Source organism: Anoplolepis gracilipes, chromosome 12 (genome assembly GCF_047496725.1).
Source record: "Anoplolepis gracilipes chromosome 12, ASM4749672v1, whole genome shotgun sequence".
Lineage (NCBI taxonomy): Eukaryota > Metazoa > Arthropoda > Insecta > Hymenoptera > Formicidae > Anoplolepis > Anoplolepis gracilipes.
In genome coordinates, this window is record NC_132981.1 from 7,320,950 (window position 1) to 7,348,459 (window position 27,510).

General features: G+C 34.2%; 2 protein-coding genes and 1 long non-coding RNA gene across 12 annotated transcripts in view; 1 reads left to right on the top strand and 2 right to left on the bottom strand.

The window, feature by feature from the left end:
• Positions 1-27,510, top strand: part of LOC140672173 (uncharacterized) — a 166,678-nt gene that overhangs the window by 3,977 nt on the left and 135,191 nt on the right. For 2 of the 3 annotated variants that reach the window (XR_012047842.1, XR_012047844.1), the window contains 2 exons: positions 2,566-2,765; positions 2,890-3,068. This is a non-coding gene — a long non-coding RNA (uncharacterized lncRNA). Of the gene's footprint in view, positions 1-2,565; positions 2,766-2,889; positions 3,069-4,699; positions 6,225-27,510 lie in introns of those variants that run through there. The other variant, XR_012047843.1, reaches the window with a different exon arrangement.
• On the bottom strand, positions 39-2,469 carry Prp3 (pre-mRNA processing factor 3). Its single transcript, XM_072904060.1, has 5 exons — positions 2,304-2,469; positions 1,921-2,132; positions 1,054-1,837; positions 618-975; positions 39-506 (listed from the first exon to the last, which is right to left on the bottom strand). Exons 1-5 carry the CDS (start codon positions 2,452-2,454, stop codon positions 107-109), a joined length of 1,905 nt encoding a protein of 634 aa, XP_072760161.1. The 5' UTR covers positions 2,455-2,469; the 3' UTR covers positions 39-106.
• LOC140672167 (nucleolysin TIAR) overlaps positions 14,353-27,510 on the bottom strand; it is a 411,431-nt gene continuing 398,273 nt past the window's right edge. For 5 of the 8 annotated variants that reach the window (XM_072904062.1, XM_072904067.1, XM_072904066.1 and 2 more), the window contains 4 exons: positions 25,911-26,040; positions 24,103-24,344; positions 23,383-23,566; positions 14,353-18,518 (listed from right to left, as the gene is read on the bottom strand). In XM_072904062.1, coding sequence (XP_072760163.1) covers positions 18,477-18,518; positions 23,383-23,566; positions 24,103-24,344; positions 25,911-26,040 — 598 coding nt within the window. In that variant the 3' untranslated portion in view covers positions 14,353-18,476. Of the gene's footprint in view, positions 18,541-19,176; positions 19,362-23,382; positions 23,567-24,102; positions 24,345-25,910; positions 26,041-27,510 lie in introns of all 8 variants that reach the window. The other 3 variants (XR_012047840.1, XR_012047841.1, XM_072904063.1) reach the window with 3 other exon arrangements.

A 27,510-nucleotide genomic window follows, 5' to 3' on the forward strand; every position in this document is an offset into this window, starting at 1 on the left:
TTTATTAAGTACAGAACTTATATATTTATTTGATCTGCATATTAGATTTAGATTAGATTTCTTATGTATTAATTTACAAGAGTAATTTAATTTACAATATTATATTTTAAGAGCGTACTTCATCTGTGTTATCAAGAACTGCCCCACTATAGGCTAAATCCCAATAATGCTCCACTTGATGCTTTTTGAAGTGTTCTCGAGCCATCTTTTCAATTGGGCACACTTTAAACTTAATTTCTCCGAAATGTCGCTGCTTACTTGTACCTTCCCAAACAAGAACACATCTGTTCGGTACATCATTCCCATCATTATCCTTTACTATATCTTCTTCCCACTTAATACGATGCATCATCAGTTGTTTATACTTAGCTTGTTGTTTTGCTCCACCTTCTACTACAACAACATTACAATCTCGGAACAACATTACGCAACCAGTAAGATAGAGCTGTTTCGCATTAGTCTCCACTTTGAATTTCTTTGAGGCATTGTTAACAAGATCACGTATTCTGTAAAGATATGTTTATCTTATGTTATATAAATCAATTATATATATATATATATATATATATATATATATATATATATGCAAAATGCAATAAAATTATAAGTATATTTACCTATAAACAGCGACATATACGCCAAGGCTAGTATCTTCCTTAAGTTTTCTCGCCTTTTTTTCACGACGTTGATCAGCAGTGAGTCGGCGTGCTGCATTCGCATCCTCATGAGCCTTTAATCTCTTAGCCATCTGCTGTCGAACATGAGCTTCTATTTTCGTAGGATCTTGCACAGCTTCGGTCCCTAAAACTCGCATGAGATTAGAGATTCGCAATTTTGGCTCCGGTGGTGGTTCTAGACCCAATCGAATTTTTTCCTGCTCTTCTTTCCATGTTTCTCGCCTATTTTGCCTTCTTAGTTTCTTACGTTCCTTTTTTGTAAGAAATACAGGCATGTATATTGGTTTCAAAGGATCCGCTGTAAGAAATATCAAAAACAATGTTAATTATATGGTATAAAAAAATATCGAAAAAAATAAAAGTAAAATGAACATACTTGGAGGCCGCATTTGTGCTGGATGTTCCACTAAATTTGTAATTGCTGAATTTTTGATTGTCGTGGGCTCATTCTCATTAGGATATCCACTAGTTAATATTACAGAATCCCACCATTCTACATTAGGCACATCTTCGGAAAGAGCTTCAGTTTTAGGTGCAATTAAAGCTAATTTAGTTGCTGAACTAATTCCTGTTTTTCTAGCTATTTGACTGATTTCATTTTGCAATTTTTCTAATTGTGTCTTCATGCGTATTCTCTCTGCCAATTGCTGAAATTTCCCTGGTTCGTGAAACTTCAATGCACGTTTACCACGCATCGCTGGTTTTACTCCTATTCTGCCATCAAAAAACTGAGTATCTTGTATTTCCTCTGGACCTTTTGATTCTTGTAACTGAGCTTTAAATTCTTCTCTTTTCTTTGCACGTATATTAGCTTTTAATGTAGGTACTACTTGAGTCAGTTGTACTTCTTTGCCTGTTATGTCTACAGTTCTACCAGATTCATCCAAGATTAAAGGAGTTGGTTTGTCTGGCACATTAATATTAGCAAGTAATCCCGAACTTAATTTATTTCTGATCTGTGCTTGCAATGCAGCTATTTTTCGTGCTTTATCTGAATCTGTTTTACTCAATAGGCCTTGATTATACATGCTTCCTACAGTGGGTAATGCATCTCGTCCTTTAAATAATGGCTTTGCAGCAACATCCTCCTGCTTTATTGCCTTTAAAGCTCTCTTCCGTTCTTCTATTTCTTTTTGCGCATTAGCCATCATTTGTCGTATCTAAGAATATATACAAAAAATATGTGTGTGAAATTATAATAACATTTAAAATATTTTAATAAGTAAAATTAATACTTTAATACCTTGTCTGCAGAAAGCTGAGTTTCCACAGTTTTCTCATTTTTTGCTTCGTCATCTTTAAATCTTGATTTCTTTGCATCTTTGTCTTTATCTTTATCTTCAGAATGCGGTCGCTTCTTGTTCTTCTGAGCTGCTTTAGTGTCATCGTAAATTGTAAATATTTTTTCTGTCAACTTGGAAGCTTTTTTGTCTTCTAACAAGGCTGATAACTTATCTAGAAAATTTAAAGAGAGAGCACATATATAAAATTATATATATATATTTTTTGCTATATACATATATATAATATAGTAATACATATAGCAATACATAAATTATTTATTTCAAATACTAATGTTAAAAATTGTAAAGGATGTAGATTGATATTTTATTCTCTATTACTAACCTGCTGTTTTACGCTTGTCATAGCCAGAAGAGATACAATTGATAGCAGTAGTTACAATTGCTGGTTCACTGAAGCCAAGAAATTTATGAACCGCTTTCTCGATCTGGGGCTTTATTTCGTCTATTTCTTTCCTCGTTAGGTTATAAGACATTTCTCTAATATTGTTTCATTTACTAAATGCAAACAATAGTCACAATATACAAATGTATATAAAAAAGATTTATATTTTTACAATATAACCTCTCTTTTTCTCTTTGTTAAGGTTATAAATACTACTTCGCTACGTACGCACCGCTTGAAATTGTCTCGTTCAGTAAAGCCAATAATCGCACGACCATTGACGTTCTGATCTGAACTTTGCGCATGCGCGGCAGAGAATGTACAACTGCATTCACAGTTACGTGCGTGCAACGTATTTTGGCGGTCTGCGGTTAAAGAAGACGCTTTAATAAACTGATTAGAGTAAGTGGACAAATTAATATTAATTATTTTGTATTTTAGGTTTTTTTTTATATACTATGTAAAGTAATCTTCGGAAATGGAGGAGTAAACAGAAACTAAATGGATTTTTCTTTATTTCAATTAGGTTGTTGTACTGATGCCGCGCTCGCTGCATCGACGCGGGAAAAAGAGAATCGATCCAACATTGCCGCTGAGTAGCAACATCATTAATTTTCGTCTTCAGAACCAGCACAAATGGACTTCTGATAGTACAAGATTTAACAATTTGCTTTGCTGAAAGTGCCATCATCGAGGCTTCGATTGGTAAGTAGAATATTACTTTTATCTTGCGCTTAAAATGCGCATAAAACATTGGCAAACTTTAATCAGTGAATTTTTAGTATGGCGCATCATAAAATTGATGCTAATTATATTTGATTATTTTTGTTACACACATAATTTTGATACGATTACAACTGTAAAAAATATAATTGCAATCCATTTTTTTATCACTTATTATTGAGAAATATCTTGAATACATACAAATAATTAAATATTATATAAAATATATAAAATATAAAATAGATATATTTTTATTTTTATTATAAAGCATAAAAGACAATTTTGTTTTCTTTTACTAAATCATATTGATTTTATCAAGAGTTAATTTTTGATGAAAATATATTTTTTGGTAAAATGTACATTAAAGTATATATTTAAAAAAGCTATGACAGATATAAATATATAAAATTAATAAATTACAGTTAATTATCAATTAAAATTAAATTCTCAGATTCTTCATGTATTCTCATATGGACTAATAACATAATTGTGCGAATTACTTTCCAACATTTTCTTGTCTATTTTACTAATGATGGTACTTACGCTCACGTTTCTCTTTGGAACGAGAAAGCTCCTCAAGGGAGATTTAGGTAGCTTTTCATAATGGCACACATTGACCCTTGTCTGGGTTTTCAAGTTTGAGAAGCTACGCGCTATATAATACATTGAACACTATAGTTTTTGCACATGAATAAAAGAGAAATTTAGTACGTTTCATTACTGTATATTTATTATTGTTATAGGAGTTAATATGTGTGTAACAAAAATATAGTAAAATTATATATATGGTACATTAATATTTTAGAGAGAGATATTATAATTTAAAAGATTGCAAATTTTTTATTACAACATAATACCATTTTTCAGATTTATATTTTTTCTTTGAAATATATATATATGTATATAAATATATTTATAATAATAATTCCCTTTCCTACTTGTCGTACAAAGATTTAAGTATGCTGAATTTTTAATTACAAATGAGATATTTTATCATCAGTAAATCATAATCATATTCGCGCATATATATGTATAATTTTTTCTCTATCCGTTTGTAGAAGCGGATAGTATAGAGAATCAAAAATGAAATATATGAAAAACAAAAAAATTAATAATCTACACACGAATTTATTTTTGTAAATAATTTATTCATTAAAAGAATATTTATGATATATATGTACCTACTAAATGAAAGTAGAAGATATTTAATGATATTATTAATTTAAAATCTAGCTGGACATAAACACGGAATTTTTTTTACATAGTTCTAACAATTTATTCATTTGGAAGAATATCATATTTACATATTTATTTATGCTGTATATATACTAATTAAAAATAACATTAAAAGACATTTGATAATATCGAATTGATTGATCAGAGATATAAAATGTTGGACACAAACGCTGAATTTTTTAATATAATTACATCATCTATTATAATAACATGAGGTCTAATCAGAACATTGCGTGAGAGTCGAGAATTACTAGATTCCAACACCCGGTCCGACCGCTTTCAATAGTTTCGGTATGCTACCAAAGCACCAAACAATCAATCACTATGCATCTTACGGCCGTTCGGAGAAGACTTACAATGTAACGTGATGTTGCTAGAACGAAATATACGAAGGTGTAAAGGACGAAAGCGGTTGTGAGGGTGGTGGAATGGCAGTGGACCGACAACCGCAAATGAGAATGGCAGAGGGAACTACGCTGTTCCACGCTTCTCTAGTGACCGATGAGGCCAATTCTGCGAACCACATTTGCTCCGTTCTGAGGCTGTTGCTCTAAACTTTTCTGTTGATTGAAATGAAGGAATTGGAATTCTCCGCATCACATTTTCTTTGTTCGGTTTAGGCATCAATTTTAGACTTAAGTGGCACGTAAGGAGTGCCATAAAATATTATCGTTTATTTCTATCGTTAGCGAGATACACTAGGATAATTGTGATAATTATCGCTGATAAGATAAACGTATAACGATTAATATCACGCAATAGTTACTAAATGAGTACCCTAGAAATAAATATTTTATATTCATCGATAAAACATCATGGAAGTGTTTTTATTTATTTTTTTATGTGCGCAAGACATACATTAATCATAGTGTTGCTCTCTTTTATAAAGTAATTTATATTTGCCTGAATTATAATTGTCTGAAAAATTTCCCTATATGTATATTGAAAATCCATATAAAACTGACTATTTATATATCTACTCGTAATATAGACATACACATGTTTTACAATAATAAAAGTTTGTGTGTGTTAATAATTGTTTTAATTTTTGCCTCTTCTATTTTTAAATGACGGATGTTTTAATTGCGAACATATGTCGATATGGTCAGTTTTATATGAGTTTTTAACATACAGTTTTTAACTCAGGCAATTATAAAAACTTTATAAAAAAATTGTAAGCAACGCTATGATTAATATATGTTCCGCGCGAAACGAGATGAATAAAATGATGTTTTATCGATGAAATATTTATTTCTAAGATACTTATTTATTAATTACTACATGATTGTACAAATCAATATTTTCAATAAATTATGATAAAATTGAATAACATAAGCATTATTAATATATTTACTTCAATGCTATAAAGCTTAAATTTTAAACATAAAAAGTAGGCAGAATAAGTTTATTAAAGTGTTATAATAGTGGATTATAAACATAGAATCAGAAATAATGTGAAATTTATATAATGTAAACTTTTGTGGACATCACAAAAAGAGAAAGATATGTCGTCACAAACCAGTGTGTCTATAGTCATCTAAGTTTAAACTTCCAACTATGGGTACTCATGCAGGTCGCTTGATTTGTATTCTCTAGTAAAAGTTGCGCCATAGCTATCTGTTAGGCAAATTACTACAAAGTAACTGGAACTGACTGTTGATACGGAACAGGTTATCTAGCGTGAACGTAACATACAGTTTCTGAATCCAGTTTGTAAAATCAAACTTTATCCTAGCTACAAAATTCAGTTCAGGGTAAAGTCGATCATTTCAAACTTCTCCTGGTATATGTTTTATATAAAAAAATATATGATTTGATTGATTCTAATTTCCCAATGCTATTTTTGCACAAAAAAAATTTAACGATAAAATGCATAGAATTACATGAATTGTTAAATTAGTAAACAAAGATAAAGTTGACAAACAGAAATAATTAATTCTGTAATTTATCTTGATAACATATTTGCATTGATTAAATTTCTTCTTGCTATAAAAGAATTAATAAATCGTAAAAATTACACTTTTTTTTACTTATATACATATATGAATATATGATTTTATTTTATAAAAATTTCAATATTTATAGAGATGGATAAAGCATAATTATATGTAAAATAAATAGTGCAAATTGTGTAAACGTGGTTACAATTCGATTTTAATTAAAGCCTCATACAGTTATTGTTAGCTTTTAAGTAATTTGCTTTACGTCATAAAATCATAAATAAAAAACGTATATTTCTAAAATCTTGCATCCTCTTAAAACAGACTCTGTAGACAATGCATCTTTCCAGAATAGTCCAATACTCTTTTTTTACGATTTCGCGTTTTGCCTCTCTCGGTTCTTGACTGTAGTCCATTCCTATTTCCGCAAAACCATAAAATTGCGATGCTTGAATTCCCGTACCTCGACTATACAGATAAATGATAGGATTCAGAGCCTTTATTCTAAAGATATCTCGACGGGAAAAATCACATTAATCAACTATACATCTATAAAATAAGCCTAGATCTATCTTATCACTGTAATTGATGTAACTATGATAGTTTTCGCAATTTAAGAGCAATCAATAATCACAAAGTTGCAATGCAAATAAGAATAGTTTCGTTCAACGACTTACTTTTAATAAAATAAAATCTGCTAGCAGATAAAAATTTTATTTAGTATATTTGGTTACTACTTTTTTACGAAATTTTATTGCTAAGTCTTGCTAACAATAATGGTGCATACGATTGTGCGGGCATCATGATCGCATATTGAGCGAATAATATTCAGTCGCTGTGTATCGAGTGAGTCGTGTTTCTTCGTAAATTTAACGATTTTGTCGGTAGACGTGGGCACGTCCCGAAATGATGTACGGTTCGTTCGTATGAGTCGGCAGCTAATGCTCTAATATGCGCAAAGGGTGCCATGCCCGTGTCACGCGGATTACCACTAATTGTAGTTTATGCTTTATACTACGCTATTCTCTTGTATGGCCGTTGGGTATTCGATGTATTAACGGAGATCTCGTATGTGCGTCCACACGGGGAGACGATCATGTATCTACACATCACGCGCGTGAAGATATGTGATAGATCGTATGTGCGTATATGGTTAGTAAACGTGTATCTATATATGATAGAGGTTCCCAAATTTTGTGTTTATTAACTTTGGGTTTGGTAATCACTGTTATTTTTCATTATTTAATCCAATAAATCCTTGTTCTTAATTAAAAGTGTTTTTTCAAAGTTAGAGAGTTAGTGAGACTTTTTTTTAAGTTATATATTTATGCATTTTTTAAATAATTTATGAATACAAATTTTAATATTAGGAATCAGCAAGAATCGCATTCGTTATTTTGTTTGTAGATGTACATTTTTAAGAGTTCAGTCATGTATTGTAATTTTTATAATAGTATTTATTAATGATAAGAATATTATAGATATTTACGTAGATGAAAATTTAAAAATAATTATTATCCTGATCATATTATTAAATAGAATAGCTGCATAAGGCAAATGACTAAATATAATTATTATATTTTAAAATGTTACTATATAAGTTGATAGAACATACAAGATACAAACACATAACGATTGCCTGCATAATTATATGAATGCAACATATACATAATATATCGCGTGTATTATATATCGTTATTAATTTTTTAAACAAATATAAAATTACTCCATGTGATATAAAAATATAAAATGTAAAGAAAGAGAGAGAGAAGGGGAAAATGACTCTTTCATCTTTCTCTCTCTCTCTCTCTCTCTCTCTCTCTCTCTCTCTCTCTCTTTTTCTCTCTCTGCGACGGGAAAAGGAAGTGACGTTTCCCAGCGTGACAAAATTAGTGCAGCCAAGAAAATGATGTGTGCAATGCGACACGTGAGTGGTTGAGCATTACTGTGATGCTGTTGCACACGCGGGGCTCGGACTTCCTCGGCTGTCATGTCAGCCCAGACTAAAATAACCGGGCACCGCACCTCTGCCTCGCAATTAAGCGCGGCTGTATCTACCAGTTATACGCAACATACGATCTCCCATCTACGCAGAGACGTGTACACAGGTGTGCGCGAATGCACGAGGGACTGCCTCGCAAAGGGTGCCATTCACAGTAACATTCGTGACTCTCAGCATGAGCCTTGCTAGAGAGGTCTTCATTTATTTATTTTCAATTTTATTTTGTGTCTTAAAGTATCATTGCTCATATTATTCAGTAATTAAAGAGAAATAGGGAAGGAGGCATTTAAAAGTTGAAGCATATTTAAACAATATAAACAATCGTAATAGAACGTTTTTGGCGTATTTATGTGTGTCGAAAATTCTTGAAAAACACAGAGAAAATTGAAAAAAATATATTGTAAGATGCGCGATATTTAAATTATATCATATTTATATTTATCTTATTACGCGTTCGTAATCGAATAATCCCTTGCTTCTTTCAAAACTTTTTAAATAATGTTTCTGTCTATTTAAACATATTGTGATCTATGAACTATATCTTTTATTTATTGCAAAAATTTTAATTAATTTTAATAAATAAAAATATTTTTTCACGATTAAATATATTTCGCAATCGTGTGTTATAATTCCATTTTTTTCAATTAATATTTCGCATGATGCGCGTATTTCCTTCTGTTCGTTTTCACATTCGCCGCGCTTGTATAATTACCTGCGTTGCAGCGCGCAACCCTTATTTTTTTAACAGGTCGAACAAGCGTATACAGCCGTTATATCTCGCGGCTACTATCGATGCGAGCGATGTTTACGTTTAATTACCGTTGAATACAAACGTTTAATTGTTATGCGTTGTTTGTACTTAAAGTTAAATGCTCTTTGTTTTCATCATGTAAACAGATGAGAAAGATTATTGCTTCGAAATTATTCTAGCCACGCAAAAACTACGAGCAAGAGAAAATTTGAAATTATTATCGAGTTAAATTTTTTATTTTTGCGAATACATATATTTTATAAAAAATATATATATATATATATATATATATATATATATATATATAATGCTAATGGGATAAATATGATAAAGGTGCAAAGAGATTAAGACATATATCTAAACTTACCTTATTCGTATTTTAATTTCTGTATCTTGTCAATTTGGTGTCGTCTAATTTCTCTCCTGATAATTCAAAGTTTAATATTAGTATATATGTATATGCATTCTTGTTATATCCATATATTTGGTTGTTAAAACAATATTTTTATCAAAGTAGTGCAGGATGAACTGGAAAGTAAAACAATAATATACATTTTCTATAATATATTTTACATTATAAACCAACCATACATCATCATAATAATATCTTGTATTCTTAAGCCCTATGCGTGTTTTATCCTATATTTTCGTTTATATACTTCCTTCATATTTATACTTTGTTTACTTTTTTATAGTATTTATATATATTTTTATTTATATTCATCATTATTTATAGTGTACTTTATATGCTATATTATGTATATATATAATATCATACACGTTCTTTTTTTTTTTTCTTACGCACATCCTAGGGCGTCTCACGGTAGTGTTGCGTGTGTATTGTGTGAAAATTGTTTCTGCAAGTGTACACATTCCGTTGTGCCTGTGTACACAAGGCTGTTTCTACTGCCCGCGCGCGTAGTACACGGTCCTCGCTCTCCCGTTCTTTCTACATGCGTATGTGTATGTGTAAGTGTGTGTATGTGTATGCGTACGTGTGAGAGTGTGTGCTCGCGTGTGTATTTGTGTATATGTATAGTTTATGTATTGTTGTGCTTGTGCGTGCGCCGCTGCGCGCGTGTTGCAAATTACATATACATTATACAGCTTTCGCTCGGCGTGTTGCTCTTGAGCTGCGTTTCCCAGCTCCTTAACTTAAATATGCAACGAGGCTGCCATAGGACCCCGCGGGCCATACGTTTAATCGCGGAAGAATCTTACTTAAGTCACGAGCGCTTGATCGCCCTCCTCCCCCTTTCGTCGTTTTCGTGATTATGACGCTTGCCTTCGTTGAACCTACATTTCGGAGACTGATTTTGTAATATGTGCACAGTATCGAACGAAGCACGATGGATGGATGGATGGATGTCATACCGGCCCCTTCCCTCAAGCCTATTTCGTTCGTGTGATATACAATGCATGTGTGTTTTATTGATGTTGTTGTTTTTTTCCCCGATTGTGTGTTCACGCGTTCTCGCCGTTTCTCCCGCGCTTTCTCGTTGTTCTTCTCTTTATCGAAATGCATACACACAAAGAAGTGGATAAAGGCACCTAACTTCTTAGCGTAACGATCGTAAATGATATGCCGCGTGTCGCATCGGGATAGGGAGAAGGGGCATATCTACAGGGCTCCGTAACGCATATTTCGTCAAATTGTACGAAAAGCTACGAGAAAAATGAAGGAACGTCGTAATCTCTGTATGAATCGGACGCGATCATAATTATCGTACTTTGTTTTTTTTTTTTTTTAATTTTTATTTGTTAACACTCTCTTTCTCGCTGAAGCATACTAAATCTCGATTTCCGCTTTCTCTCTCACTCTCATTCTCTCTTCCTCTCATCCCTTTTATTTCTCATAACCGAAATATGCATATTCTTCGTTTTTCTTTCCTTCTTCGCATGCTCGCCCTATTAATCTTCTTTCCCCTTACACACGCTTTCTTTCATGTACATGCATTCTCTCTCTTTCTCACTCTGTTTCTCTCGTTATCGCTTCATACATTAGACGTGTCTATATTTAAGGGCACAGGGGGTCCAGCAGGCTAGCCACAACATCTATTTTCTTTTACAAGTACGCTTTAATGTGTTTTCTTATTTCTTACAGCTAAAGGTATTTAACACAGTATGTCGCGGGGCGCACGCATTTATAGATGCCCCGCATTCGTTCGCTCCCTTCTTCTCCTCGTTAAGCTTATATTCGATATAGCTTCTATCTGTTGGCTAATATTATCTTCTTACACATATATGCATATGTATATATAATATACATATCTTTATTATATATAGATGCGCGTGTCTGTTTGTAGTCTTTCTTGTATAATATATATGATTATATACATACATTACTTTATGTTATGCTCGGTATCTACGCTTACGGCTCCTACTTTTGTTTTCTTTCACTGTGTACTTTTTCTTTTAAACATTCTTGCTAACACTAAGCTGTTTCCACGGTGCTTTGCATCGGTAAGTATCCCAATTTGGCCCGACTGCTGCCCTCGTCCCGCTAAGAATTATATTAGACTCTCGAGGGGCATCTTAAAATAAATAGTTTAGTTAAATGTACTTTGCTCTTAGAAAGAAAATATACGCGTGTTCACAGTTGTTAATCACCATCTAAAATTTAGTCTCTTTCTGATAAAGGATATAGTAGTTTAGAAGAATTTGAAATTATTTCTGTTTTAATAATGTAATTAATAAGATTATTGGGTAAAAAAACTATAGATTTGATATGCCCATATCGATAGTCAACACGCAAAGAATTTCGGATAACTTGTCTTTAATAATTTGTTGTACATAAATATTTAAAAGTGTGAAAGTCAATACTCGCGAATGAAAATTAAAACGATATCTTAAAATTTAAATCTACAACCCATAAATACTATTCCTGATATCACATTTGAAGTAAATTATTAAGATTGTCATATCGCTACATGTGCGATTCGAAATGATCGAAATGATCGAAATGATCGAAAGTACAGTATGCAATCAATTTTGCGACGTCTCGATTCGTCGATTAAGACTTTGTTTTTAAGCATCACGATTCTATTGTCGCGAAAAGGGAAGAAACGAGCACACAGCTATAGTTTAATTAATTTGAAGCACCAATTGATTAATTGTATTCCACGTCCCTTACTGCAGTTCCTATTGGGAGTGGTGGGTTTAGTTGATTAGCTCGATGATATGTTTCATGTGTGCATTCGCGATGCCTACGTGTCGATCGATATCAAAATCGCGTTTTGTAGTACACTTGCGAAAGGCAAAAGCATTGCGAACACGATAGGATAATAATCGATAGATACACCTTGCTCTCTTACTTTCTCCAGAACCAACACCACCTCCTCTGTCCATTGCCTGCACGGGACTTGTGCAAACATGTCGGTAACAATAATTAATACCTATATAGCCCTCAATGAAAAGAACACGTACAAGTTTCTAAATGTATGTTTCTTCAATGATTGTCGACTATCGTTTGGTAAGTCTCCGCGAGATAAGTCTGTCCGGGCGGAGGAACGTGTGCGGTGGCATTAGGACATCAGTCAAGGAAACAAATAAGAGAGCATTAAAGGAGAAGATAAAAGAGTGTATGGATGAAAAGAAAAATGGAGAAATTATATAATTGCTTAGATGTTAAGATAAAGGAGAGGAAAGTTATGTGACGGGAATCGAAAAGCGAAGAAGAAAGAAGAAGAAAGAAAAAGAAAACGCATTTCGAATTTTGTTGTAACTGGAGAATGTAACGAGATTCGATAAAAGTCAGGAGCGGTCGCTTGTCGGAGTTTAAACGACGCGACGGTAAAAATCTCGAAATAATGTGAATTATACTGTCTGAATCATACGTCGTCGGGTTATAGAATCTGAGAACTGCGACTTAAGGACGCGGGCAAAGGATGGAGGCAGCAGCCGCAGCACGCGTGTCTCTGTATGTATGTATTTATGTATGTGTACAAGTATACATGTATATGTTTTTGGTGTATGCGCATATACACGTGTCCTTCCGTTTGTGCTGTATACGGGTTCTGAGTATAATTTGCGGATATTAATTATTGCACTATTTCTCATGAACGCTTTTTCTCGTTAACCTAGTGATCGACAAGCTAGATTAGACTAAACTACGTCTAGGGTTTTTGTTAAGTTTCTCATCGCTACGGTTTTACACGTATGCCGTGTGCATCTTGTGTACTTGGTGTTGTGTGTATTTACATACGCGTATATGTTTTTACACCTCGTGTACGCGCGCGCGTTTCTTTTTTTTTTCTGGATGGGTCCGTGATTTTTAGGTACCATAAGTGAATCTCTTGCTAGTTTTGCGCTGTAGCCTTCGTCTCGAGTTTGCCTCCTTTTTTTACAGTTTGTATCGCCCCGGTTCACACTTCCCCGCCGTCCGTCGTTGCCGTCCGCGATTCCACTGCCCCTATTTTTGTTTGTCTACTAAGTCAGATTACATTAATAATTATCTATCTATCATTTTATGCTACATTTTGGTTTCCCGTTGAACGCGATGAGGACTCGCTCGATCGGCTAGTTCCACTCGGTATATCTTCTAGACAACGCACGGGTCTACATTAAGTCAATATACACGCCTTAATGTTAAGGCGCCTTTCTTTAAATACTTTTTACAGGATCGGGCGTCCACGCTGATTCTTTAAAAGAGTGCAGGATCCGTCACTTATTTTTCTCTGTCGAAGGTGGAATCGAGTCAGAGTGCATAGCGAGCAATTTGATAAGGGGAGTAACTGGGCGGAACGTAAGGAACGTAAAAGTAGAGTGTGTCAGATCCAATTTGTATCCTCTTGTTGATTAAACGCTTCCTGTTACTGTACACAATTTGATTGACAGATGCAAACGGACGCGGTAACAGATTTTTATTGCATAATTCGTATTACAGTCTGCTATTGGGTCCCTCTTGCCACTCGAGATCTTCGTTCCCCCTCTCTCCCCTCGCTCGTTCCACCTTTCACAAAAATAACCTATATTTTTATTTCTTTCGCCTAACTAATAATGTACACGATATTTTCTTTTTACTTATATGTTTTCTCATATCGCTTTTTTTCCTTAAAAGCTAACTTTCTCACGCACAGTGCTTTATTTTACGCACAACGATTGAAAATAACAGCCCTCGCCGCCGCTGCGTACACAAGTATATATATGTATATATACATATATACATATATATATATATATATATATATATATATATATATATATGTATGTATATATATATTTATACATATGCATATATTTATACATATACATATATATATATATATATATATATATATATACACATTTTTGTATTTATATATATATGTATGTATATATATTTATTTATAATTTTGTTGCTTTTTCTTTGCATACCCGTGCCGTGTCCTCGAGGCTAGTCACCCAATTTCTATCAGAAAACGAGATTCAGTTAGCATGACAATTTTCTTTTAAGCTATAATTTTAAGTGATGTAAAAGTTTTGGAAATCGCGATTGTAACCTGCATTTTATTATAATGCAGTATTTCTATATATATTTATATATATATATATAATACTCTCTAAAATTTTCAATTTTTTAAACAATTTGTTACATATTGATGATAAAACACGATTGTTATAAATATAACTGAGATTAGTGTCGAAAGAATGACATTTGATTATAAAGAGATGTAGAGACACAACTATTTTTAAAGTGCAGATTACGAGAGAACTCAATTGAGAAATGATTATAAAACTTGATCATCAACATGCAAAACTGCAAGGAAATAATCGTTGCCGCGCTTACATCACGTGCGATCGTGCATAATTTATATGTTGCACTAAAATAAAGACATAATAAAATTTAGAATAAGCTAAATGCATTCAATAAGAAAATTATGCACGTAATTGAACATATCTATGAATAAACATTTTCTAATAACATAGTGACACAGTAACACAAATTAGAAAAAAATCTGGTAAAATACCTCTCGATATCCTTCGTGCGAATATATAAATTAAAATTTCTAACAGTATAATGTGTATATAATTCTCTAAACATTTTCTCAAAGCTGCAAATCAAATAAAAGCAAGACGACAAAAATGCAGCCAATATTGCGACGTTATTATTTTTGAGACATGTCACATGAATGATATGAATTATTGTATCAGAATCATTCATCGCGATTAAAAACGCTCTCTCTCTCTCTGAGAAATGTGGCGGTTTTTATTGTCGAGCTTTCTTTCCAAAAGGAAAGTCACACTCTTTTAGCTGGTTGACGCAATCGCGACGGATCGTTGGTAGACACTCTCTCTACTTTCATCATAAAACATCTAAACTCTACGCGATGTTGGGCAGGTTTGATTGTATCGTTTCTTATTTTCTTTGCTGCGTTTCGAGCATTCATGTGCCGTACTTTGATCATCGATCTTTTTGATTGAGAAACGTCGAACGCTTTTGATTCACTTAAAATACGATCCGTCTGTTTTTTTGATTAATAACAGAGTCATCCTATCTCGTTTCTGTCATCATCGACGCACTTTTCTCACCCCTTAATCACTGCGCCTCCCGTCTCTTTCTTTCTCCTTTTTTTTATATCTTTTATTATTTTTTTATTTCTTAGCTTTTTCATCTGTTTGCATAGATAAAATTATGGATCCAATAGATGCGATATCACAAAAAGAGTTTTATTCGAAAAAGACATACACATTATTGTATTGTTTAAAACGTGACCAACGCTTTCAAGTTTTTAACACAAATAAAAACAATGATATTAAAGTTTCTTGTTGAATATCGAATTTCAAACGTGTTTTATGCAAGGCAACATTTCGCGACTTTAAACTTATAATTTGTCAAGGTATAGTGTGAAAGAATAATTATAAAAATTTTATTAAATTTTTATATACACAATATATATTTAAAAAAATTAATTAAAAATTATTTTCATTTTGGAGAGTTTGACGATTAAGAACTTGAAATTCTAGTGTGTGTCATTAGTTTTCATATAGATCCAGCTCAAGTCTTAACTCATTGCTCCGATATAACGCGGTCTCAGAAAAAGTAAGGACGACGGTGTTATCGGTGCGATGAGCATGAGTTGCGATACTTAGCGCTAAAACTAAAGGAGTGAAAAGAGGCAGTAGGAACAAAAAGCAAGACGACGAAGATATAAACTATCGAGCACGAAGATAAAAGAGAACGGATAGCAATAAGTTTCAATCGTTTCTTTTTTTTTTAACTATCGAAACTATGCTTGTGCTATCATCTCGCAACTCTTCTGAACGATTCTCTTTCAGCAAGCGGATAATTTTAATGGCAGAGGAGTACGTCGATGATGAGATTACATACGATCAGAGACTTAGAACGGCAGCCGCGCGGACAGGGCACGCGTGGACAAAAAACTTAACTTGTCTAATCTAACTTTCGTGCTGTTTGTGCAATGTGTCTATCTACGAATTATTTAATCTTTTTTTTTTCACGTCCCTCGCTTGTGCTGTGCGATTTATTCGTCACTCATCCTTTCTCTCCCTCTCATTCTTTCTTTTTTTTCACTTTCATACTTTCTTTCCCTCTCCTTCTAATGCTCTTTCATATATACGATTGCACTCATGCAATTGCTTACACGTTAACGACTTATATGAGTCTCGGTTTCGCCTTTTTTGTATCAATTTGGCCAAGTCAAAATTCGAGACATCGGGGAGATTGTGATCGTTTTACTGCTCCTTGAACAATTAAAATATACGCATACACGCACCGTCTCTTCTAACTATTTTGTTTGTTTATTATTTTTTTTTTTTTTTCGTTGTTGAGAATTCGTGTGTTTCTCGTTTACGCAGTCGAGATTGATTTACAAAGAGACGGATCAATGGATGCCTTCTTCCTTCCTAAGCTTAACGTTTTATTGCTTAAACGTCATATAGAGTCTCGATTTGCTTTGGTTCTACATAGTCACATCTTATATAAAAATCTAACATTTATTTAAAAACCACGGCGATCCTGATCGGTGTTTCGCGCGTTCCGTCACTTTCTCAGTTCGGAATGTGCTAAATTTGTCGGCATCTCCCACGTCGTACCACGGTATTGATTGTTTTTATAAAAGTATCCAACTGGCCTAAGTGCGTGTCCGAAAGACAGACTCGAATGATAAAAGCGAATGTTGCGAAACTGCTTGCGAAGATTTCACGCGTGAATTATCGTTTCGGCCACGAATTCGATAAGTAAGTATATTAACCGAGGTACGAAGTCTTCGCAGGGTGGAAAATGGAATAAGACACGATGGATCCGATAGTAGTTCCGTGGTTTTCGAGACGGGATAAGAATTTTACAAAGGGGTTAATTATTTTGTCCCCATAGAAACGCTGTGCTATCGAATATACACAAGATCCAGATCTCCCCGTTGTCACCGAATTTCGAATCGGTTTCGAGTAACTTTTAATATAATATACCTATCTAACTAGCTAATTGTTGAATTTCGTTTATAATAATTTTTTTTCTTTTATGTATATATATATTTTTCATTTATGTATATATATATATATATATATTTATATGTATATATTTATATATTTATATCTTCACGAGTGTTCCTTTCTTTCGATTATAATCGATCTTTGTATTTATCATTTATACACCGCGGTCACTCACTGGCTACCGCATTCGGCTACGAGCATCCCCTTCGACATTACTTCGTTTTCGAATTAATATTTTTCGCTGTTAAGCCCAAACTACAAAAATAACGAATCCGGGTAACGAGTTAGAATCCGGCGGTCTGTTGTCATTCTTCTTTTTTTCTATAGGATCAAGGAATTTATACGCATTGTTAAAATGGTCATAAACCGGGTATCACGATCCCGTTAAACGTGAGTGCGGACTCGTCCTTCATGTACTCGCTGGACGATACAATAGTATGCGTAATTGGCCAGTTTCGCTAAAAAAAAAAGAAAAAAAAGGCGCTGTCAAACCTTCACGAATGGCATATTTAAGTGTACTGCCGGAGTTCGTGTTCTGTATTGAAGCTTCGGTCACTACTGTAACGACAAATGCTATCTATTTCTTCAAGCCGAGCGAGATACTAGATTATCCTACAGACTGGACGAGAGGTATCTCCGCTTAATAATCGGTAGCGGCTCTTTTTCTTATATTGGACGTGAAAACTTATGGGGAAATAGGGATGTCGAATGCATCTTGCGCAAGGTTACCTAGGATTATGATTCTTATTTACTATCTTTTTTTTTTATTTCTCACTTTACTTCTTTGTTTTTACTAAGCGAGTGTTATCTGGTTTTCGTGATTGCCGCCTTTCGACTCGCGCATTGTCAAGCCGGAAGTGGCATGAGTTTTACTGCTTTTGCTGTCGCGGTGGCGTCGATGATGACGGAAATGTTGTTGTTGGTGATGGTGGTGGTAGTAGTAGTGGAGGAGGAAGTGATGGTGGTGATGGTGGTGGTAACTGTTGTTGCTGTAGAAGTTGTTCCTGTTGGTGGAGTATACTTGCTTACCATCACACTAGAAGGCTAGGCGTCAGCCAGTCCTCATCCGCTAGCTGGACCGCAACCAAGAACACACTTTACCATTTGAACACACAAACGCTGGTTAAGTCTTGGTCCGAATTTCAAGAAAGTAATAGAAATATGCTCGACAATATATATATATATATATTTCTTTCTCTCTCTCTCTCTCTCTCTCTCTCTCTCTCTCTCTCTCTCTCTCTCTCCCTCTCTTTCATTCACTCGTCTTCGCGCTCGTCTGTGTGCTCTCTACCGTTTGCTCTCTTTCTCTCTTCCATTCATTCCATCTTTCATTTCTGCATCATTCTTCATTTTTGCTTTCACGTGTTACAGTTTCTCACATTCTTCTACTATATAAATTCTAATCGATCTGAATCTACCTTCACCATGACTCAACCTCCACCGCGTGCGATGTAGTAGTAAGAAAACGTAAAAACTGGATAGTAATCACATGTTAATAGTTATAGTATACCATTCTACTTGTATTATTTAGAGCACATTAACGACGCCGAAGAGAACGCAAGATTAGGCTAACTAGGATTTTTTTAAAATGTAATCACTGTAAATTTTTCTCTGTCGTCATCGGATAAATCAAATTTACGTTATTATGAAATCTACGATAAAATATCACGGATTGCTACGCCGATAAAATAGATGCGACTATCGCTTCCTTATTTCGCTTTCATCTCTTACATGATTTCTTCCATTCCTTTTCGTGTTGTAGGAAATATTATCCTTTTTGCAAAAACATGCTGCAGTATTTTCAGGTTGAATATGAGGTTGAGCCAGGTTGTAGATGCAGTTATCCTGATGCTAATTGATATTCGAAAGAAAGGATAAGCCAGGCCGTGCGATGATAGTGGTAGCGATCACTGTGCCTGCGAATCGAAATATGTAAATAAAAACAGTTTTTTTTGATAACATTTTGAGTATCCCTTCCTGTTTAGTGTGTAAAAGCAATTACATCAATAATATGATATTTGATTTTAAATCCTATTTATAACAACGGATTTATTAAAAAAAGATTTAAACTATAATTAAGTTTATTTCGATTGTTGCGATTTTTGTAAAATATTTGTAAAAAGATGTATAACTTCAAATAGTTATGCAATTTGTTGAGATTGCTAAAAGATGATGACATTTGCATAAAATGATAGTATAAAGTCTAACATCAATACCATTTTACAGAAAATAAGAGAAACAAGAAAATAAAAGCACTCTGGAGGGATACTCGAGTTGAATTAGATAAAGTGCAAGAAGCATAATACATGCATGTTGCATTCTATATTCATGCAAGTCAAGATCTACGCAAAGTAAACGACTAGCTTTTCATATCTATATTATATTTATGTGACATCAATTTAATATTAGTTACTTCCTCTCTTTTCTCTGTCTTTGAATTTAATATTCTTTTCAATTTCGCGTTACATATCCTTTTTTATTTCATTGATTTTCTATTTATTGATATATGTTTTGTATTATCAGATATACATTACAGTCTAATACACGACGAACAAATTTACATGGGAATATTTGCATATTCGTAACTTCGAAGCCTTTGGCTCATGACTACAAATTGCAAGCACCCATGTAAATTTGTTCTCTCTTTAGGTTCTATTATGATCAAACGCAGAACTTTGCAACTTTCTTGTGACAAAAGGATATTAGTAAAATAAACGAGAAGTCAACTGCAATTTATGCTGTTGGCGATATATTTTCAATGTTTTATCTCTTTTTCATTGTTTTATCGCTACTATTACTAAGAATTCGTGTTCAATTGAGGATGATTTCGATGGCTAGCTTTCAAGCAAGTTTCAAAGTGATATTTCGCTTGACATGCAGTGATATAATGCGAACTCGGTTTTTCGGAAAGAGATATTTGTGCGAAAGCGAGCTAACTTTTCTTACCGAAATATCTCTTTCGATGCGATCGATGAACAATCGTACGTGACTTTTACTCCGCTATGTGCGATATGTACAAAAGACTCACTAAAGTGACTATAGCTACGTGAAATATATATATCTTCTTAAGCACATACGGGCGACAGGCCGTTTTACGCACTGCAAACAGCTGCAGATTAATGACTGAAAGCCGAAATCGATACAGCATTTGCAATATGTTACGTTATCTCGAATTGTTCGTAGTCATACTGTTGATAAAAGTTATCTAAAGATTTTTCATGCGCTTTTATTAAATATGTCAGTAGTTTTCAGATTATTCAGAAATGCTGTGCATGTGTGGGAAAATGTTTACAGTATATTTTTCTATAGTTCTTTCAAAGAAAAGTGAGTATACATTTTGTTAATTTAGTAGCCAGAAATGTCTGAATGTTCTAGATTAACAATATTATATGTATATCATAACATATTTTATAATGCTTACTAGCTTTTCATCCCTTAATTAAAGAAAGGTTCTTATCATAATTTTTAAGATCATTTATTTTAATTTTTATTTATTAGATTAAAGCAAGATGAATGGCAGATTAAAGGCGGATGAATGGAATTGGAGAACAAATCGGATTTTAAATCAGATATGTATATATACATATATATATATATATATATATATATATATATATATATATATATATGCTCGTTTACTAATTCAGTACTTCAACTTGGTACTCTTGAAAATTTATATGCTCTTATTCCTAAAAACCATATATTTTCTCTAAAGCAAGATCTTTTAACCTTGATCCAACTTATTGCTTAATTTAATAAATTGAGAAAAATTGTTTATGTAATCATATGATAATATAATCATATGATAATAAGTCGGAATTTTAAAGAACAGACTTGTATTGTTTGATTCAATCATCTAAAATGTACGTAATCATCGCCAAAAAAATTTAAATTTACATTTCAAATGAAAATGCATGTGATATAATAATATTTGTATATACACGTGAAAGCATATGATTTTGTATAACAAAAAATGCTACTATTAATAAGCATAAAGTCATAAATTGTAAAACATATTTCTGAAGGCTTTTCTCTTTATTTAATAATTGAGAGCAAGGAAAATATAAAGAAATAGCAGAGTTAATTTAAAAATTTTAAACTAGAGTTTTTAGTGAGCGTTTAAATTAAGATAGTCATTCTCAATCTTGAGATCTCAAGTTGTCAAGTTCAGAAATTGTTCTTGAAGCAAAAAGAACGCGGGGCATTAAAAGCGGTGCTGAGTTGAAATGCATTTGCTGCGTTTGCCCGAAGCCATCCTTGTGATCTCTTTTCAAATATTCCATATTTTTTGTGGCAATGTCGTTTTTAGCGGTGGCGTGTATATGTGTCTGTGTATAGTGCGCACTTTCTTACGTGTGCAATTCGTGCGGAAAGCAAAATGGTCGAGGTATACTTTTCTGGACAACAACTACGATAAGTATCATATTTCACCTCACTGCCACGAACCAAAATTTTTTGCAACATATCTAAATCTCGAAAATCTCCTATAACTTCTCGTCGAGCGGGAAAACGAGTCTGTCTTGCTTCCATCAACGTCTGGTGTAAGAAAGATAAAATTTGCTCCACTAGTACGAATACAATCTCTTATCACAGCTTAGAAATTTTATATATATATATATATAAATAACATATATAGAGCTAATATTTAGCATTACCTTATTAATCTCATTGAATTATTTACTAGTATAACACCAAACCAACTTCATTCTTTGATAGGTATCTTCATAAAGTAAGCAATCGATGTTTTCTCAATTTCTATTAATATCTCTCGAAATTCGGTTCAAGATTATATATAATAAAAATAATGTTGTATAATTTTTTCTGTTATTTTTCGTCGTTATTTATATACGAATCTATTAGACATGCTTACTACAAACATTCTCCACACAATCGCTATAATCGCGGCTGTCATTAGGCATTTTTATACGGCAAAACAAAAGCATTTTTCGCGACTAAGTTTATTCACACAGTAGAGATGAGTAACGTTATCTCACTTATGTTTAAATAGAATTAAAAAGAAAAAAAAAATACTTACCGTTTTATTAATATTATTATAACTTTAAATTAATATGCATGTGCACAAATAATGCAATGTGAGGTGAATGTTATTTTTACTCAGCTCTGTTCATTTATAATATCACAACCTTCAATGCATAAGCACATATGACCTATATTTAATAATAATTTATATTTCATTTATACACAGCACTATTACTTATTAATGATTAAACAAGCTTTTATTCTATCTATAGCGAACGAACAATTTTGTGGATTGAATTAGTGACAGAAAAATGGAAGATCAATAACATAGCGCGCAATATATCGAATGCAGGTTATTATTAGTCATGGCAGAGAAAATAATCTTTGTTTTACAATATAATTTGAGAAAACGCAAATTTTCATTTTTGCATATATTATAACTACCATCGTAAATAATGCTGGTATAAACTGTTGAAATTAGCATATCGCCGTTGCTCCTGTAACCTCGTAATGAACGTAACTCAAGCCGGAATATTATACCGAATATATGTGTGTAGCTAATTATATCATACGTGTTATACTGTAGCTATGTTTACTGTTTCATCCGTGCAAAATTGTTCCACGTGAAGCGTACCGTGTTCTATCGCTTGGTCTCTCGAATGATATACAGTATCAAGTTTACGAGGTTCCCTAAGATCACCGACAATATATACGTATATATACTATGCGCACTTCTTCTGCCGACACATGCCTTCGATATTCTTTTGATATCGAATCGAGTTTCCACGTGCAACATTTACAAGCCAATACTGGCACCAACAAAATTGCTTTGGAACGTAACAGAGGACAAGATGCAAAAGTATGTAAAAAGCGAAACACTCCTATTCAACATCACACATACAAGTACGATGCACACTTGCACGCGTACACAGATGGGACAGATAAAGTAATGGTTACCTGGAACTGTTGCATCGGGTAGGCCATCATTTGTGCCGGAGGTGGTGGTGGCGGGGGTGCGGCTTGCACCCCTGGGGGTGCCGTGACCGTCGTGGCGTGGTGTGGTGGTAACTGTGGTCCCCCAGGTAATCCCTGACCCCATCCTGCCGCTGTGCCAGCAGCGTGGACAGCACCCATACCCATTCTACAATACATTCGTAAGACACACGTAATTGTCAGATCGATTCAATTTTACAAAGAAACAGATACCTATATGTTACGATATATTCTGTCTGATATCATTTATATTTGCCGTAAATATGTACATATATTATATAATATTGTTTTATTGTTAATATTTTTATTGTGAATAATTGATGATTGAAAATTATCTAAATTATATTTTGTGTTACCGATTATTCTTGATTATAATTTTATTAATATATGTATATTATGTATGTGATAATCATTTAAATTCAATATAAATTAAAACGTACGTCTTACACAAATTTTAATAGTTATGAATATTTATACAAATTAGGTTGCTGAATTTTTCAAAGTTAGCTTGATGTAAAATTGTTTTATAATCCACTGCATTTCGAGCAAGATGTCGCAAAAAGATGAGGGCAGCATATATTTATGATATATTTATATTAGACTTGAATCTTCGATTATTCAAAACTTGGTCGTGCAAAACTTGGTCGGGGAAAGAAGAAGTTATCTCGCGTGAGAAAAGCTTACCCCATATATTGCGCCTGTTGATATCCGGCGAACTGGCCGTAGGTGTACCCTTGCATGCCCTGAAGGAAGCCACCGGCTTGCATTTGTGTCGCTGTCGTAGGATAAGATTGGGGTGGATACCAGTATCCCAGTTGTCCAGCACTGCCGACGCCACTGACGCCTCCGACACCCGCGACGCCCGCCGCCGCCGCGGCGGCAGCTGCCGCCGCCGCGTAGTATGGGTACGTCGCCGACGATAACGCCTGAAAGAGCACAAGGATCAATGAAATAGAAAAGAGCAAGAACATTGTCTGGATTTTATGCTTAACGATGTCGATAGGGTCAGGAATGGTAATTTCGTTCTGTCGAAGATTTGTGCGGTCGTTCGTTTAAAATGGGCGACGCGTGAATCTCAACGCGATCATTTCATTGCCGTCACGTAAATTATCTCTTATTATTTCGTTGCATCTCATGCGAGAATTTATTCGTCCTTTTATGATATATATAGAGAAATAAAATTGAATTATTTTTTGACCGAATTATCGTAAGATCATTCTGTGCGACGTACGTTTTTAATTCAATAATTAAGTAATTCAGTTTATATGTAATCAAGTTCCGTGTAATACAAGAGAAAATTATTCTTTGCTGTGTTTCGATAAAATTTGACAAGTTTTCAAACTTGAGATTAATATCGATAGAATGATGTTGCTGTTAAGCGGGATATTTATACGTGTAAAAAATTTTTTGTTAACACTTTCAATAAGATTTATGGAAATAATGTGCAGCCATTATCCTCTTCGTTAAACCGGCACGATGAACTCGGATATCACGCAAACCAGTTCGATTCCGTTGAATACGAGAACAGGGTATGGCAGGATACGTACTAACGTGATATCTCGGCTCCCCTGGGAGAAGCGCGTTATGGGAATAGAGATCAATTAGAGCGATGTCACGGGCCGAGTAGCAGTGGATGGATGCACGGAAGTACTACCGGGGAGTGCGAGCGGGTTTGGGAAGTACTTCGGGTACCATTCCCAGATCGGGCGTAGCTACCCGTCCTAACGGAGCTAATTGCTAAGAGACCCGGCCCGACACACTTCGAAGAGAGGCACCTGAATAGACCGGAATCTTGCACGATTCCCTGTCTGCTCTTCCTTCCTTTATCCCTTCCTCTCTCTCTCTCTCTCTCTCTCTCTCTCTCTCTCTCTCTCTCTCTCTCTCTCTCTCTCTCTCTCTCTCTCTCTCCCTCTCTTTCTCTTTTTTTTCTTTCTTTCTCACTCCGACTTTATATTCTTTCGCCAGACTTTCGAGCCATATATCGATATATCGATAGAGACACTTTAGCCGCGCGAAACCGGAAGGAAGGAACCGGCCGTAATCGAATCTAGTAACTACTTCTTTCTTTGAACGCTCTAACTTCTTAGAGATGTGAGTGCGCTTTTAGTTTCAGTAAAACATATAACAATGGCAAGCTTTTATATGTATATATATCGAGAATTCTATCGTGTGACATCGCTTTGACATAGATATTAGAAAGATTAAATTTGATATTAATGCCTAGTATATATTATTTTCTTTCAAATAATTCTTTCTACAATGCAGACTCTTGTGACTTATATTCACTGATGCGCGTAAGATCGCTATGTTTCTTCTCATGCATTATATTGGAAAGAAAATCAGCGGCAATGTTTATTCATGATGAAAGGTAGAAAAGTTCTCTGGTTTGATACGAGCAGCGATGTAAATGTTGGAAAACACAGAGCACGGAATTTCACGAAACTGTCCTTCCGATAGAGAGGATAAAAGTAAAAGATAAAGATGGAGTTTACCTGTCCAGTTTGTTGAGCATTATTAGGATCTCCGCTCTCCTTGCCCCAACTGCACTTCACCGTTTGACCGTTGATATCTGTGTTGTGTACCGCTACGATGGCGTGCGTGGCCGACTCCTTGGTAGAAAACCTGAAATCGAAAAAGAAGGGGATTTTAGTCTTTTGTTAGTACTTTTGTGTCTTTTTCAATGTTGACGTTAGTGTTGGTGTTGGTACGCAATGGTGTGTACAAAGAGAAAAATCTCGAAAGCAATGAGGTACTCCTTCCACGAGTTAAACTGGACCTTATTATGGTAGCTTAACGAAATGGCCTCTGCGAATAGTGCAATTTAATTTATGCGAGTTTATTGCGCGCACGAATGAACACAGTAATTGTGAATCTCGACGAATCTAGATTACTGTAGATACAAGCATTCAATGTTAAATTTTACACACCGATTACGCGGGTTTAGTTTCTAATTTTGCTATGATACTATATACTTTTTTTTTAAATGAACACAAATGTTACTATTATTGCAATAAATAATATGGATTATTTATTGCAATGAATGAATTATGTTTCATTATTCTCTTTCTACAATATTAAAAAAAAAAAATAAAAACGTAAAAGTGAGAGAAGAAAGTATTTCAAGTATTTTGAATTTTTATCTGGCTTACGTTATTACATTTTTATTGCTTTTAGGTATTTCGGTTTCTGTTATCTGAATATTTAAATATAAGAGAATGGATTCTACTATATATAATTTTACGTATAGCGCTTTTTAATTATTCAAACGTACGAGATATGTCACCTCGGGGGTAGATGATTGATTTCATCTTGTTAATAGAGGGCAAGGACGCGCGTTTTTAAGAACGTGATTAAAACACGACGAATTCAGCAAAATATACGATAGAGGTAGAGAATTATTAAATTTATCGAGGATTAGATCACTTTTAACGTTCGCGTTCGAGATTGTACAATGGCGGCTCTGTTCAGGAGTTTGCCTCTTTCCATCTATCGAGCTTCCATCCACGATCGTTGAGTAGGACGAACGATGGTCATCGTCAGCAACCCCCCTCCCTTTAAGACCGAACCTCCAGCGATAACCAGCGGCAGATAAGATTCTTTCTTTCACAGGAGAAGAAAAGACCTCCTACCCTTATCCACTTTCTCGTCTTGCTTCCTCGTTGTACCTTGCAGTAAGTCCATACGTCATCCCGAGATATTCGTTTCCGGGGTTCCACGCTACAGAATAACGGAGGGAGGAAGAGCAATTAGACGAAAGATATCTGAACGACGGACATTGTCTAGGGGTGGTGGAACTGTGGCGGACGTACGAAGCGGGTGGAGGCGATTCGTATTGGCTAAGAATGGGCAAGAATGATATCGAGCAACGTGCGAGAAAGGATAAGAAGTAAAGAAGGGGAGGGAGACATACGTATATATAAGACAGAGTTTTTTGTCTCCCTCTTCCGTCCCTGTTTCCCTCTAGGCTTTTTCCTACTCCTCCTTCTTATCGTTCGTTCTAGAGTAACCCTCCTACGCTCTCGGCAGTCTTTTCTAAGGTAGGTCACGAATCCCTAGCCGTCGTTAAGGTAGAGCGCTGAATTCGCTTTCGGA